Consider the following 13,152-nt stretch of genomic DNA (forward strand, 5'->3'; position numbering starts at 1 on the left):
GGATGAACATTTCCCATAGGGATGACCAGTGTGAGGAGCACATTGTGCTGGCGCCATGCCAGTAAATTCAGCCTCTCTTTTCTTTGTGACCCACTCTATTCACCCCAAGGTTTTAGCCCCAGAGGGATGCAGTGGGGCTGGGGGAGACACTTACTCCTCTGGGAACGGGCACAGCAGAAGGCGACGATGGTGGCCATCAACACCAGGAACGCCACGCCGGCCCCCACAGCCACTCCGATGATCACCGCCATCGGCACCGACTCTGCAAGAGGAAGGAGATGGAGCATGAAGCCGGGATGAAGGTTGGAGAAGTGGCTTTTCCCCATGGGACCCACCCCCGGCTACTGGAAAGAGGCTCGGTGGTGAGCATGGGGAGGGTTATGGGGCCAAGTGGACCTCCTTCCCCGCTCCCTTGTCCTGGCATGGGTGACACTGGCACAGGCTGCTGCGGGACACTTGGGATCGCTCTGTGCCTCAGTTTCCCCTGGGAGGGATTGAAGAGGAGGGAGCCTGAAGAGCAGGTCAACAACTGCTCTCGATAGCACCCTGCGGGTAAATGAATGAGTAGCTCTAAAGGATGAGAAGTGCAAGAGAAGACGGTGTGTTAATATTGTTAAGGAAGAGGAATGGCATTAGAGCAGGCTGGGAGAGAGCCAGGGTGGAGGGATGGAGTTGGGCACTGAGCCTGCCTGCCAGAGGCTGTAGCTCAGCTCTTAGCCCACGCTGTTAAGTCTATATGGATGAATTAACCCAAGAGCCATCATTCACAGCCTCTGCCTGGTTTATATCCCCATCTCCTGCCTTTCCCCTTGGCTTGTCAGCTCTGTCATCCTTCCCTGAACCCCTGAAGGTGCTACAAGGACTGGGACAGCAGGGATGGGCAGAGGCCAGGCAGCTGAGCAGGGGTTACGTGCTTGCATCCTTCTGCCTACAATAACTTTGTAGTTGGGCTCCCAGCGGGGATTTCAGAGAGCGGCTCAGCCAGCAAAGCTGATTTATTTGCGCAGATCCAGGCAGCAGCTTGCGAAGGAAGGGGAGGGTGGAATATGAATTCACAGTTATGGAGAGAGGGTCAAATTCGCAGCCCAAGAGCCTTGTTATCTCCCTGCTCGGTTCCTCCGGTCCCTCAAAACACAGCTCCTACCTAATGGTGAGTGTTGGGCTGGTGCCTGCTCTCTGGATTATTGCCAGGCAGCAACAGGCAGCACTCCTGCTCGCAGGACACCAGTGCTGGTTACCACAAATCACCTTTGTTGGCTGGGATGATCTCCCCAGAAGCAGCAGATATCTATAGGCCTCCATTCTTGTTCTTTCTAAGCACCCTATAGGCTCTTATGAACCCACACGAGGCCAAAAGATGGGTAACCCTTTCCAGGATGGCTGGCTAAGCCGGGTGAGCGTGTCCTCACCGCTTTCCTGGACACCTCCAATGTGTGATTTCCCCTTTCAAATGGATGGGATGAATTTAGGGAAAGATGGGTGCAGACAATTGATCCTCCTTCCTCCTCCTCTGTGCAGATGGGGACGCGCATGCTGTTGGTACAGGGGTGATCTACCCGAGAAGCAAAACGCAGCAGCCTCATGGCTGCCACTTGACTGGGTGAAGAAGAAACCATTTCTCATTGTCCACTGGTGTGGAGCTGGTGATGTCCACGTTTAATCCTGGACTTGAGATCACTTAATAGCACTTCAGTGGTCCCTGATGTTATTCCCTTTTTAGTGGCTGGGGAGCTGGGGAACAGAAAGGTTTGCAGAGCGGAGACTGGACCACAACAGCATCCTAATCCATGCCCCAGTCACGGCCCTGCAGCTTTCCTACACCCCTTTGTGCCCCTTCCTGCCCTGCCCTGCTGGGCCAGGAGGAGGACACCGGGTCCTCAGGCGTGGTAATGGCTGGGGACAACCCACATTCACCGTCAGCTCATGATTTCCATACCTGCTTGAATACCAGCTCCTGATTTCATTTCCGTACCTGTTTGAAAATAAAGCAAGTGTCCACAGCCTTGCACAGCCCAAGCGCACACGTCAGTCCTGAGCGCTCAGCCCTCTGCTCCGCCTTCTGCTCCGAGCACAGGGATGTTCCCATGAAGGGGATGTCCTCTGCCACCCTACAGCAGCCTCAGCCACCCTACGGTGTCCCCCTGCCCAGGGCAGGGATGTCCCTAGCAGAGATCTCGGATGTGGAGCCGGCTGTGGACTTGGATGCTGTGGAGCAGGCTCGGACCCGGCCACCCTCCGCCGGGACCCAGGCTCCCGCTGACTGGCAGACGACCTGGAAAAACCACTGGCTCTGTTTGCATTGGAAGAAGCCCAAGGCTAATTTTAAGGGGTTCATTTAGCTCTGATCTAATCTGGACGGCAGCCTCGCCTATAAATCACGGCTTAATGAGAGCAGTCCACCTGCCTGCCCTGGCATTTAATATAATAGAAGAGGACTGGAGTTCCTCCAGGAGCTAAGTGTTTGTCACAAAAGCCATCACCCTCCCTTGCTATGGAGAGTGGAAATCCCTTGGCCATCCCCTTGGGATTGCTCGAGGTGCCTCTGAAGCTGGCTGGGTAAGCCCAGTCCTGCAAAACACGTGCTGGCATGGTGGCTGGTGGCCAGGATGGAGGGTTGCCACCAGCTCAAACACCTTCCTCTGTGCTCTGTGGAGCAATGGGGTCTGGAGGGAGCAGCCATTCCTGTTTCTTCAAGGCTATCACCTTGTATTGTGGGGCAGGGAGTGAGGGGTGCAGGATCGTCCCATGCACTCCAGCTTTAGCAGGGTGAGTAAAATCAGGCAATATCATATCAATCAGAGACTTTGCAGGGCTTGTTCTACCTCCTGACTTTTGGCAGGACCAGGTACCCTAAGGATGCAATCCATTTAGCATGGTTGGAGCGTTCTCACCATCCTTCCTAACTTCCTCTGATATCCCAAGAGCTCTCCTGAGCACCTCCTGCCTCTCACAGCATCTCCCCACACTTACGGCCCATCCAGGTGCTAATTCCCACTGCCCAACAGCCCCACCGGCTCCCCAGCGATGCCCACCTTGCTCTTTGAGCCGGATGATCTCCGTGTCGGAGCCGAAGCTGTTCCAGGCAGTGCAGTTGTAAATGGTTTGGAAATCAGCCCGGACAATATTGCTGATGGTCAGCGTGGAGATGACACCCTCATCCGTGCTCACCGTCTCCACCGTGTAGCGTCCGGATGTCCCAGACTCCAGGACGTTCTCCTTCCAGGACCAAGCCTGTCAAGCAAGAGGGGGATAAGCCTGGGGCAGGTCTGCCCACTGTAGGGCACCTAAAGGTGCTCAAGGCACCCACCGTGCCCATGGGATGCTACTCACAATTCGGTCTGGTGGTGGGGTGCTGCGGATGAAGCATTTGATCTGCCCTTTCTGGCCATGCAGGGCATGCTGCGTCTGGGTGCTGGAAATGATGGGTGGCCCTGGAAGAGACAGGAGAGAGCTGCTGGCATCTCGCATGGGTGGCTGCAATACAAGGTGCTGGTGGTGATGGGTGGGTGTTAGCAGAGCCACAAAAGGACATTGGGGCGCCCCTTTGTGGGGATACATGGAGCAGCAGCTCCCTTGCCTCCTGTGATGCTCCCCAGGGGCTTAAGGAAGCAGCAGGAGGGCAGGAGGAGGCACTGATGGGCAGCTGCTACCTGGAAGCCACCATCAGTGACCTGCAACCAGCCTGCCCAATGCCCTGGAGGGATGTCTGCAGGAAAACCCCAAACCATTCTAGGATTCTATGATTCTATGCCCAAGCTGGCAATGTCAGCTTGCCCTGGCCTTCACTCTCCGTGTCTGGTGCAAGAACCATGCCAACAGCCAAATGAGATGGGCAGATGGCCCTAAACGTGTGCTGGGGCTTTCTTCTCCTGGATGGGACATGATGGGGACCTTTTGGGTCCTGTCATCCTCCTAAGGGTGGCACAAGGCATGCAAGGATGAGCTTCTTGGTTAGCTAAACACGTGCTCACTGATGAACCTAATGCCAACAGAGTCAAGAGCAATGATGGGATCTGTAGGCGAGGCCTAAATAATGATAATAAAAACATCTCTTTATTTCAATGGTTGTATGTGGCTTATAAATTCTGGAAGCACTCCAAGACTGGGTGATGCTGGAGAAAAATGGCTTAATAATCATTAAAAGGATCATTTTCCCCAAGGCGAGTGGATTTTAACTGGCACAAATGCCAATGGCTTTGGGTTTTATTATTGCTTCAGGACTTCAGAGATGAAGGCTTATCATCCCGATAATAGTGTATGACTAAAGACCATTTGTGAGATGAACATGCCCAGAAATAATAGCATGAAGTTGCAGCCTCTTCACATTTGGGGCCGGAGATTGATTCTCCATCAGGCTCTGGCTCCTTCTGAAAGCTGCCAATCTCAGGCTTGGCATTCGGTGCTACGTGTGAGACAGCCCACAGGCAGGAGAAAGGCTTTAAACAATGTTGCTATGGATATAAATGATGGAGCTATTGGTTGTGTTTATTTTTAGCATGCTGGTGCCTATTTATTTGTGTGGTCCTGGCGGCTGCTGACTCAGGAGCCTTGGAGCAAGGAAAGGGTGGTTGAGACTTCTCTGTCCTGCTTGAGTCCATATGAACCTTTCCTTCCTGGCCCTTGCAACCTTGGCAATGGGTTGGCAACAGAGCTTGGTTTAAATCCTTGCTTCCTGCCATTGGGAGACACCTTCCACTAGAGCAGGTTGCTCCAAGCCCTGTCCAACCTGGCCTTGAATACTGCCAGGGATGGTGCTGCCACAGCTTCTCTGGGCACCCTGTGCCAGTGCCTCAGCACCCTCATAGTGAAGAATTTCTTCCTTTCTAACCTAAATCTCCCCTGTTTCACTTTGAACCCATCACCCCTTTTCCTATCACTACAGTCCCTGCTGCAGAGTCCCTCTCCAGCATCCTTGTAGCCCCCTTCAGACACTGGAAGCTGCTCTGAGGTCTCCACGCAGCTTCTCTTCCCCAGGCTGAACAGCCCCAATGTTCTCAGCCTGTCTTCAAACGGGAGGTGCTCCAGTCCCTGATCATCCTCATGGCCTCCTCTGGGCTTGCTCCAACAGCTCCATGTCCTTCTGATGCTGGGAACACCAGAACAATGCTCAGCACTGCAAATGGGGCCTCACAAGAGCAGAGGGGAATTAAATCCTGAATTAGCCATCTGGAGTTTTCCAGCTCTTCTAACAAACCTTTTCTTGCAGACCCTGGATGCTAGATAATGCATTGGCAGCCTGTACTGCAGGCAATCCTGCTGTGAAGGTGATCTTGGGGTGCTTCTCCTACCGTGATGGGAGCTGCAACCAGGTTTGCGTGCAGTCAGGAGCATCGAGAGGCTTTGGCTCATGCGGGGGCTGTAAATCCAACTGATTTATGATGGCACCAACAGCTCCTTGGTTCCTTCTTGCCTCTGCTGCTCCTGCCCTGCCAAATGCTGCTCGTTTGCATAATCCTCCTTCCCATTAACCAGGCTCTGAATCATATCTGCTTCCTTTCAGGCTGGTGGCCTCACACCCTGGCACGGGGATGGGCTGCTCTCTGCATCCACAGAGCCGGCTGGAAGGCTGCAGTGGGGAGAGCAGGAGGATGCTCTCATCCCAGAATCCTGCTGCCGTGATTCCTGACAGCTCTGAGAGTGGATGGGCAGCTGCAGAGGGATTGCAGGCTCAGATGACGATCCCTCAGTCGGGGTCTCTGTGCTTTCAATAGCATGGATCAGCCCTTCTGAAGCCCGTGTGCACTGATCAGAGTCTGCGCAGCTCGCCCAGAACAGGCAGCTCTAAATGCCTAATTTTAGTGTGACGAATCCCAGCCCACAGAGGAAGGCACCTGGTTATACCGAGACAATTGTATCACCCTCCGGATTTAAAATCACTTGAAAATACGAGGCACTCAACTTCCCTTTCAAATTACAGCAGGAAAGACGTTCAGCAGAATTCATTAGCTGGATTAGACACACCATGCCGTGCTCCGGCGCTGGAGACCTGCTCTCACCTGCCAAGCCCCAGTGCTTGGTGGATGTAGGGCATGGGGATGCTGCTCTGGGGCTGGCCCACCTTGGTTCTCCTTGTTTGGAGGGCCAGGAGACCATCTTGACGTGGAGGTGTGGAATTCCCCCTTGGCGTGGGGTCCAACGCATTGTGTCCTTGGGGTTGCAGCAGACCTCAGTGTTGGATGCACATCTGAGTGGATGGGATGCTGCAGGCAGGCAGCTCCTGGGAGATGCTCAAAGCAGAGCAGTGAGCCTCACAACACGGGTTTCATGTGCTCCTCCATCAGCTCTGGAAGGTGAAAAGCTCAGCAGTGGTGTAAGCTGCAAAGCTCTTTCCATGCCACACGCTCTAAATGGCCCCAAGCCTGCTGAGTGCGTTGTCTGCACTGAAGGCAGCCGTGTGCTTGGTAGGTGTCAGGAAATGAGCAGCTTCTATATTTGTGCTAATTTGTTGCTTTGTTTTCCACGAGCAAGCTTAATTGTAATTAAAACCCAGCAGCCAGCGGCGAAGGAGCATACAGGCGCCGAGGAGCCGAGCTGAAGTCAAGGGAGTAGTTGGTTTTCAGTCCCCTGCTGCGCTGCCCTTGGCTTCCCTTTCTAGCATTATAGAATCTCACAGTTTGTTGGAAGGGATCTTCAAAGGTCAGCTAGTCCAGCCCCCCTGCAGTGAGCAGGGACACCTTCAGGTTGCTCAGAGCCCTGTCCAGCCTGACCTTGGATGCTTCTAGGGATGGGGCATCCACCTATCTGCATTATCTGCATTTAAAATGCTGCTGCCTGTGCTGCTTCCCTGCTCATTTTCTTCTCTATGTGACAGCGAGCGGGGACTGAAGCCTGCCAGTTTGTCATGCAGGTGAGAGACAATGCAAAATTCATACTCTATTTATACCATTCGCAGCCTGCCTGGCTCTTTCCCTCCCGTATTTAGGCTGGAATTTGTTATCGGCTGCTGCAGGGTCCTGGCAGGGTCATCATTAAACTCCAGAGCTCTGAAGTGCTTCCCAACTAACTCCTGAGCTTAGGTGCAGGTTCAGGACACATCCTGAGCCCCAAGCAGCTGTGGAGGAGCTATATAGCACTGCTGCCTCCCATAGGTACCCTCACGTGGGCTCTGGGAGAGTGATTAGGCGGCTGCTGCTGGATTCGGGCTCAATTCCCAGCTCTCCAGCTGTACAACAGAGACAACAGTGCTCTCTGACCTTGCAAGGGGTTTGCAAGATAAATCTATTAAAGATTTAAAGATGCCAGCTCCCAACTACTCAATAAACCCCTGTTGATAATAAGGAGCATAGATAATGTTGGGGATTTTTGCTTTAACCCATGCATCTCCAGGAGAATGAATGCAAAATCCAATCCACTCACATTGCTTGCAGGGCAGGACCTTTCCCTCATCCAGCTGTGGGTGGGGTTTGCTCTGAAAGCTAATATCCAAGGGGATAATTTGGCAGTGGGAGCAGTAAAGGGATGAGACAGAACAGCCATAGGGAAGCAAGAGGTACCATTGACGGTGAGTGTCACCTCCCGCTCGCCCGCGCCCACCCGTGGCACCACGGCTCGGCACACGTATTTCCCAGCATCTTCCTGGCGGACAGACTTCAGGGTCAGCTTGTTCTCATTGCTCAGGACCTGGAAGAGAGCAAGGGGTTCCTCTTGCAGCCACCTTGTTTTCCCTTTGCCTCTCCCAAATGGGATTCCAGGCATTTTCCAGCCTGACATCCAAAATCCTGCCTCATGGATGCACTCATGCTTCCATCCAAGATATTACAAAGGCAATAAAGCTTTTATTGCTTAATGCACTTCTCTGGACTAACGGGGGACACTCACTGCAGGCTTGCAATGCTACATTGTCCCCTCCACTTGGAGGATCCTCATAGGTCCAGCCAGGAACTCCCAGCCCCTAGGTATGGGCTTTGCTCCATGGGGAGCATCATGCAGCACCTCATGCTCTGAACATGCCATTCCCCACCATCCCAGCAGCAGTCCTTACCACTCCTGAGCCTCGCTTCATCCAGACGATGGTGAGAGATGGGTTCCCAGTCCAGGCACAGTTGAAGACCGCATCTGAGCCCAGATCAACGAGGAGGGACTGAGGTTCTGTCGCCATCCTGGGCCCAACTGCGCAGAGGAGACCGCAATTACCTCCCAGTGATGGGCTGTGTCAACCAGAAACCCTCAAACCACACAGGTCCCTGTGCCAGAGGAACCAGTGGTAGGTCTTGCTGGACCTATGGGTCACAGACAGATAAAACCCAGCAAGTCCTGGTCACCCCGGGCAAGCCAGACCTGGCCGTGTCCCCTTCCCCTTAATTTTCAGCCTCAGCCTCAAGCTGACCCATCACTTACAGTAGACATCCACGGTCCTGCTGATGTTTGTGCTGCCCAGTGCGTTGGTGACCTCGCAGGAGACGGGCTCAAAGAAGAAGGTGTGATCCACGATGGTTTCATAGAAGTCACCAGATGCTTCCTTTATCACCTGGCCCTTTTTCGCCCACCTATTGAAGAAGAAAGAGCATCGTGATGGTGCTGTTCTGTGTCATTCACATGTGTGTGTGATGGTAGAGACTTGCTGGCCCAGCAGACAGGTTTCAGTGCTGGGGAGCAGCACACCACAGGGTGCCTGCTGTTGCCCTGGGCTTTAGGAGGGACATACATTTGTCCTCAGCATCATGCACTTCCCCAGGGATGCAGGGATAGCCGTAGGGTTTGGAGAGGAGACAACAAACTGATGTGTACATATATCCCTACAGAAACCTTTCCAAAATAAACCCAAATTGCTCTTTCCCCGTGAGAGCCTGTTCCACTGGAAAAGCACCTCATTCCTTAAAAGTGTGGGACATAGATGGAAGACCTCGATGATAGGAAGGATGGGACATGGAGGGTCTCTGTTGATGAGGAACTGCAGTACCAGGAGAGCAGTCCCTTTCTGAACCAACCAACAATCACTGATCCTTCCACATCAAACCACTAAAAACCTTTTCAGCTTCCCCTCACTTTTACCCTTTTCTTCCTTTTATATTTTTCTAATCAAAAAGAACTTTATCCCTTTAAGGCAGCTGAAATAACATTACCCTGAAAAGCCAAGCTGGCATTTGCAACACCGCAACTTGCAAATTGTCTTGGAGAACAAGCTGTCAACTCAGCACTTGAATTAAGCCGCTGTTTGCCAAACAATGAGCAAATGTGACCTAATGGGGCACCATCTGGCAACCTGCCACTCTGGAGCGGGTGGGAAAGACAGGAGATGCTGTCAGGCATGTGAAACTCCAGCAGCTCTTTGGGGGAAGGGAAAGAAAGCACAGGCAGCAGCCCAGGGAAAACATATATAACCATCCTCCCAAAACAATTGACAGGTAGATTAGAGGGAAGAGGATTTCCCTGAGGAATCTCTGGCTTCATCTGGGTGGGTTGGGATGTTTGGATTGGGGAAGATTCAGGCACTGGGAGCTGGGCTTGTCCCATCAAGCTGCAGAGAGATGAGCCAGTGGGGTGGTTTTGGTGTCCCCTTCAAGGCAAACAGCATCTGCTCATGGGCCTCCCAGGGGTGTCCTGCTCCTGCCTTTACTGCTCTGCTCTGCTTGTCCCCACCTCTCTGCTATGGGTTCCCCTTGCTGCCCTAAAGGCAACCAAAGACTACTGGAGCTAGATGGAGCTCAGGAGAGGGTCTGCGGGCACAGAGAGCTTCCCCAGGTGCCTCTATGGGGCTGGAATGAGGGTTAAGGCTGGAAACACTCCAACAGTGCTGCTAGAACAAATCCTTTCTGTGACTGAGAGTGTGAATGTAACAGAATGAGGACAGCTGACCTGCAAGGCTTCATCCACCATCTGATGACACAAGCATTTCGAGAGAGATGTATTAGCGGTACAGATGCAGCCGATTTGTAGGCACTTATCTGCCCTCTCATTTCATTTATCTTTGCACCTCTAACAGATGCTGACTGGCCACTCCAGCTTCCCCACCCTCCCCACGCTCCCCCTTCAATAATTAATCAGGAGATGTCACTTCTATTTCTAGGGCTGTGCTTCATGTGTTAATGAGGGAGCTTCCTCCTAGGGAAGAACCAGCACAAGCAACACCTCCCAATGGTTGGAATGCTGCATGATGCTCTGGTGACGCTTTTCTCCTTCCAGAGGGAATTGCGGCCCAAGCCAAGGGGTCAGCTGGTTTCAGCATCATGCTTCCCTGCCTTGCCCTGCTGCCTTTCTGCCGCAGGAACGATGCTGCAGGGGGTTGGAACAGGATGAGCTTTAAGGTCTTTTCCAACCCAAACCAGCCTGGGATTCTATGAAGCCATTTCCTGGATGTTGCAAAGAAAAGCAAAATGGAGAGCAAGGTTTCCAACAGTCTTTTGGCTTTGCAGCACCTTGGGAAAACACAGAGCAACAACCATGGCACGGTGCTCTATGGATTTGTTCAAACCCCATTGCTTCCGCAAAACTGGATTTCCCGAGCGCGGAGATGTGTCACGAACAGCAATTCTTCGTGCTTCAGCAGAGATCAAGGTTCTTGCTCCAGTTTTCCAAGGCTTAACACTGCTAAATCAATGTGGCTGAACAAGCAGTATAGATCTTTTATAATGTCAAATTGGTTTTTAATAACGACGCCGGATAACCCTCTTGTAAAGTTTCCCGTGATGTGCTTGTGGACAGCCAGAAGGCAAGTTACTCATGTTTTTACAAGCCCATAACATGTCTTACTCACCTATTAACCTTTCAGTAACTATTTATAAACACAATCTGAATAAAATGGAGCCAAGAAGATAAAGAGGATGCTCTATCAGCCCCATTCACCACCTCCACTGCTTTGGCTCTTCATGCATTGGCCTTGTTACATAGAGCCTGGCCCCAGCCCATCCTGCCACCTCTGAGAGCAGGGGATTCTTTCATTTATATTGCTGCCTTAAAGGTATTTATAGATTGCAAACATGTCACCCGGGGTCTTTTCCAGACTATTAATTTACCTGTTTTAGTCTCTCCTCATATGACTCAGCCACTAACTCAGCTGTCATTTTTTGCTGCTGGTTTTCTTCCTAAGCCAAAGAATATTGCAGGGATGGTAGGAACAGGTCTGTGCAGAGAGGGGCAAGAGTCTGCCCATGGGGATCTGCCCAAAGGACCTGTTCCTATGATTCCCAATTCTCCAAACTCACCACTTCTCCCCACTACCACATGTCATAAGGCCAACACAGATCTTGCCTCCTACCTATTGCTGTCCCTCATGCCCTTGGGCTTTGCACATAACCTGCTTGTGTTTTCCTCTGGCCTCTCTGGATGGAGTGCCTAATGCCTTCCAACTCAGTATCTTCTGGAAATTGAATCAGCCTGGGTGATGGAGCAAAACAGTTTTCAACCACGAAACAGATATTTTGACCCAGGCTTCAAAGGGGTTATTACAGACAGCGCTGACAAGCCAGTGATTAAAGAATGGGAAAACCCCCCAAACCTGTACTGCTGGTTTTAATGCTTAAAGAGGGGACGGGACTTTTCTAAGGCGACATTCTGCATTTTCTGACTACATTGATTGCTTCCTAGCTAAGAGTACATGCAAGCAAATAGGAAAGGACAGTTTGGGATATGTTGGCTCAAAGCGATGCTGTGGCTTGTTTATGGCTTTCATACCTCAGTGTTCCTCCAGTGATCTGCTCTGGTTTCCAAAGGAAAGCCAGGATGAAGCACCTGGGGTCTCAGTGGAAGATGCTCAGCCAGGACTCATTCAGCACAAGGGGGTTTTACTCTTTTTTATCCCAAAGGATCCTATTTTTGGCTGGGCTTTCTGGCTCATGGAGCTAACTGCGTTCACAACAAGAGCGGAACATGCCCTGTTAGAGCATTGGTACATGGAGGAGCATCACTAGCAAGCACGTCGTCTGCCTTAGTGATGCCCAGGCTCACCATAACAAATAAATTCCTCTGTGTGCTGTACAAGGACTGGTAATTCTTCAACAAACAGCGTGTGTGAACAAGCTATTTACTTTACAGCCCTGGGAAGGCTGTGGGACTCGTACGTGCTCTTTATAAAGCTCCTCATCACACCACAGCTCTCACCGGCATCTCCCCGCAGCACAGGAACAACAGGAGAGCATCACAGCACCCACCCTGCAGCACGGGCTCTCTGAACCCTGCAGTGCTCACCAAACATTACTCAAACCCATGCTGCAGGCTCCTCAGGAGGTGTTTTTGCTGTAGCCAGCAGCACATGTGCCCCTTGAACCAGACCTCGCAGCAGATCGGCTGCTCTGGTGCTGTACAACCTGTGGCAGTGGAGTGGATCGTTTTTAACTAACAATGCAAAATAAAGCACTTGCCTGCCGTATAAATCATGTTTACTAAGAACTACTTAAAAAAGACAAATATTTTCTTGGACGCATGTTAATTGCTTAATAAAAGTACAGAGAACACCCACAAATACCTTAAATAAATGCATAGGCTGAGGGAATGAATTAATTAACATTTCATTCCTGGGAATGGCTATTAATTGCTACAAATTGCTCAGAGAATGGGTTTGTTGCTTTATTGCCAGCAGTACCTTCAACTCCTACTGCTGTAATGTGACAGTCCCCTCTCACCCTCAGATAAGAGCTGCCCCTGTGTGGGATGCCGGACCCCACATCCCTCCACTGCCCCTGTAATCCCAGCATCCTCCATGGGGAGGAGTGGATGGAGGAGGGTGTTTCATGTATAATGGAGGTCCAAGAAGGGATAAGGACAGCAGATAGCTTGTGCTGGCAGATTGCAGAGCATCTCCCATGAGTGACAACCTTGTAAGAAGTGACTGAGCAAGCAACATGGCCCAAGCAGTGTCTCGCTACCCCCCTGCATGACTCTGGTGTGATGCATCACGCACATTATTTCTTTATTAAGAGCAGATTTCCATAATAGTGATCTATGGGGTTATTCCTCTTCTCCTGTTTGCTCCCTCCCTAATGAAGATGTGTGGACCCTGTACAGCTGCTCAGCCACACATCTGCCATCCTCCCTCCGTGCTGATGCAGTGGGTTCATTTATCAGCCAGCGCAGGCAATAGGTAATCTCTCTGCCATCTAAATTACAAGGCTGGGCCTTCCAGCTTGGGTTTAATCAAGTTCAGGGGGGCAGAGCCCTGAGCAAAGTGCAAGCATCCTTGCTGGTGGCTGGCAAAGATGATGGCTGGGGGAGCAAAGA

General features: G+C 51.7%; 1 protein-coding gene across 3 annotated transcripts in view; it reads right to left on the reverse strand.

The window, feature by feature from the left end:
* The window catches only part of KIRREL3 (kirre like nephrin family adhesion molecule 3), a 279,213-nt gene that overhangs the window by 11,706 nt on the left and 254,355 nt on the right, over nt 1-13,152 (reverse strand). For 2 of the 3 annotated variants that reach the window (XM_030505451.1, XM_030505449.1), the window contains 7 exons: nt 8,338-8,486; nt 7,982-8,109; nt 7,494-7,620; nt 3,331-3,431; nt 3,033-3,231; nt 1,937-1,972; nt 155-262 (listed from right to left, as the gene is read on the reverse strand). In XM_030505451.1, coding sequence (XP_030361311.1) covers nt 155-262; nt 1,937-1,972; nt 3,033-3,231; nt 3,331-3,431; nt 7,494-7,620; nt 7,982-8,109; nt 8,338-8,486 — 848 coding nt within the window. The remainder of the gene's footprint in view (nt 1-154; nt 263-1,936; nt 1,973-3,032; nt 3,232-3,330; nt 3,432-7,493; nt 7,621-7,981; nt 8,110-8,337; nt 8,487-13,152) is intronic. The other variant, XM_030505450.1, reaches the window with a different exon arrangement.

The sequence above is a fragment of the Strigops habroptila genome, chromosome 17 (genome assembly GCF_004027225.2).
Source record: "Strigops habroptila isolate Jane chromosome 17, bStrHab1.2.pri, whole genome shotgun sequence".
NCBI lineage: Eukaryota > Metazoa > Chordata > Aves > Psittaciformes > Psittacidae > Strigops > Strigops habroptila.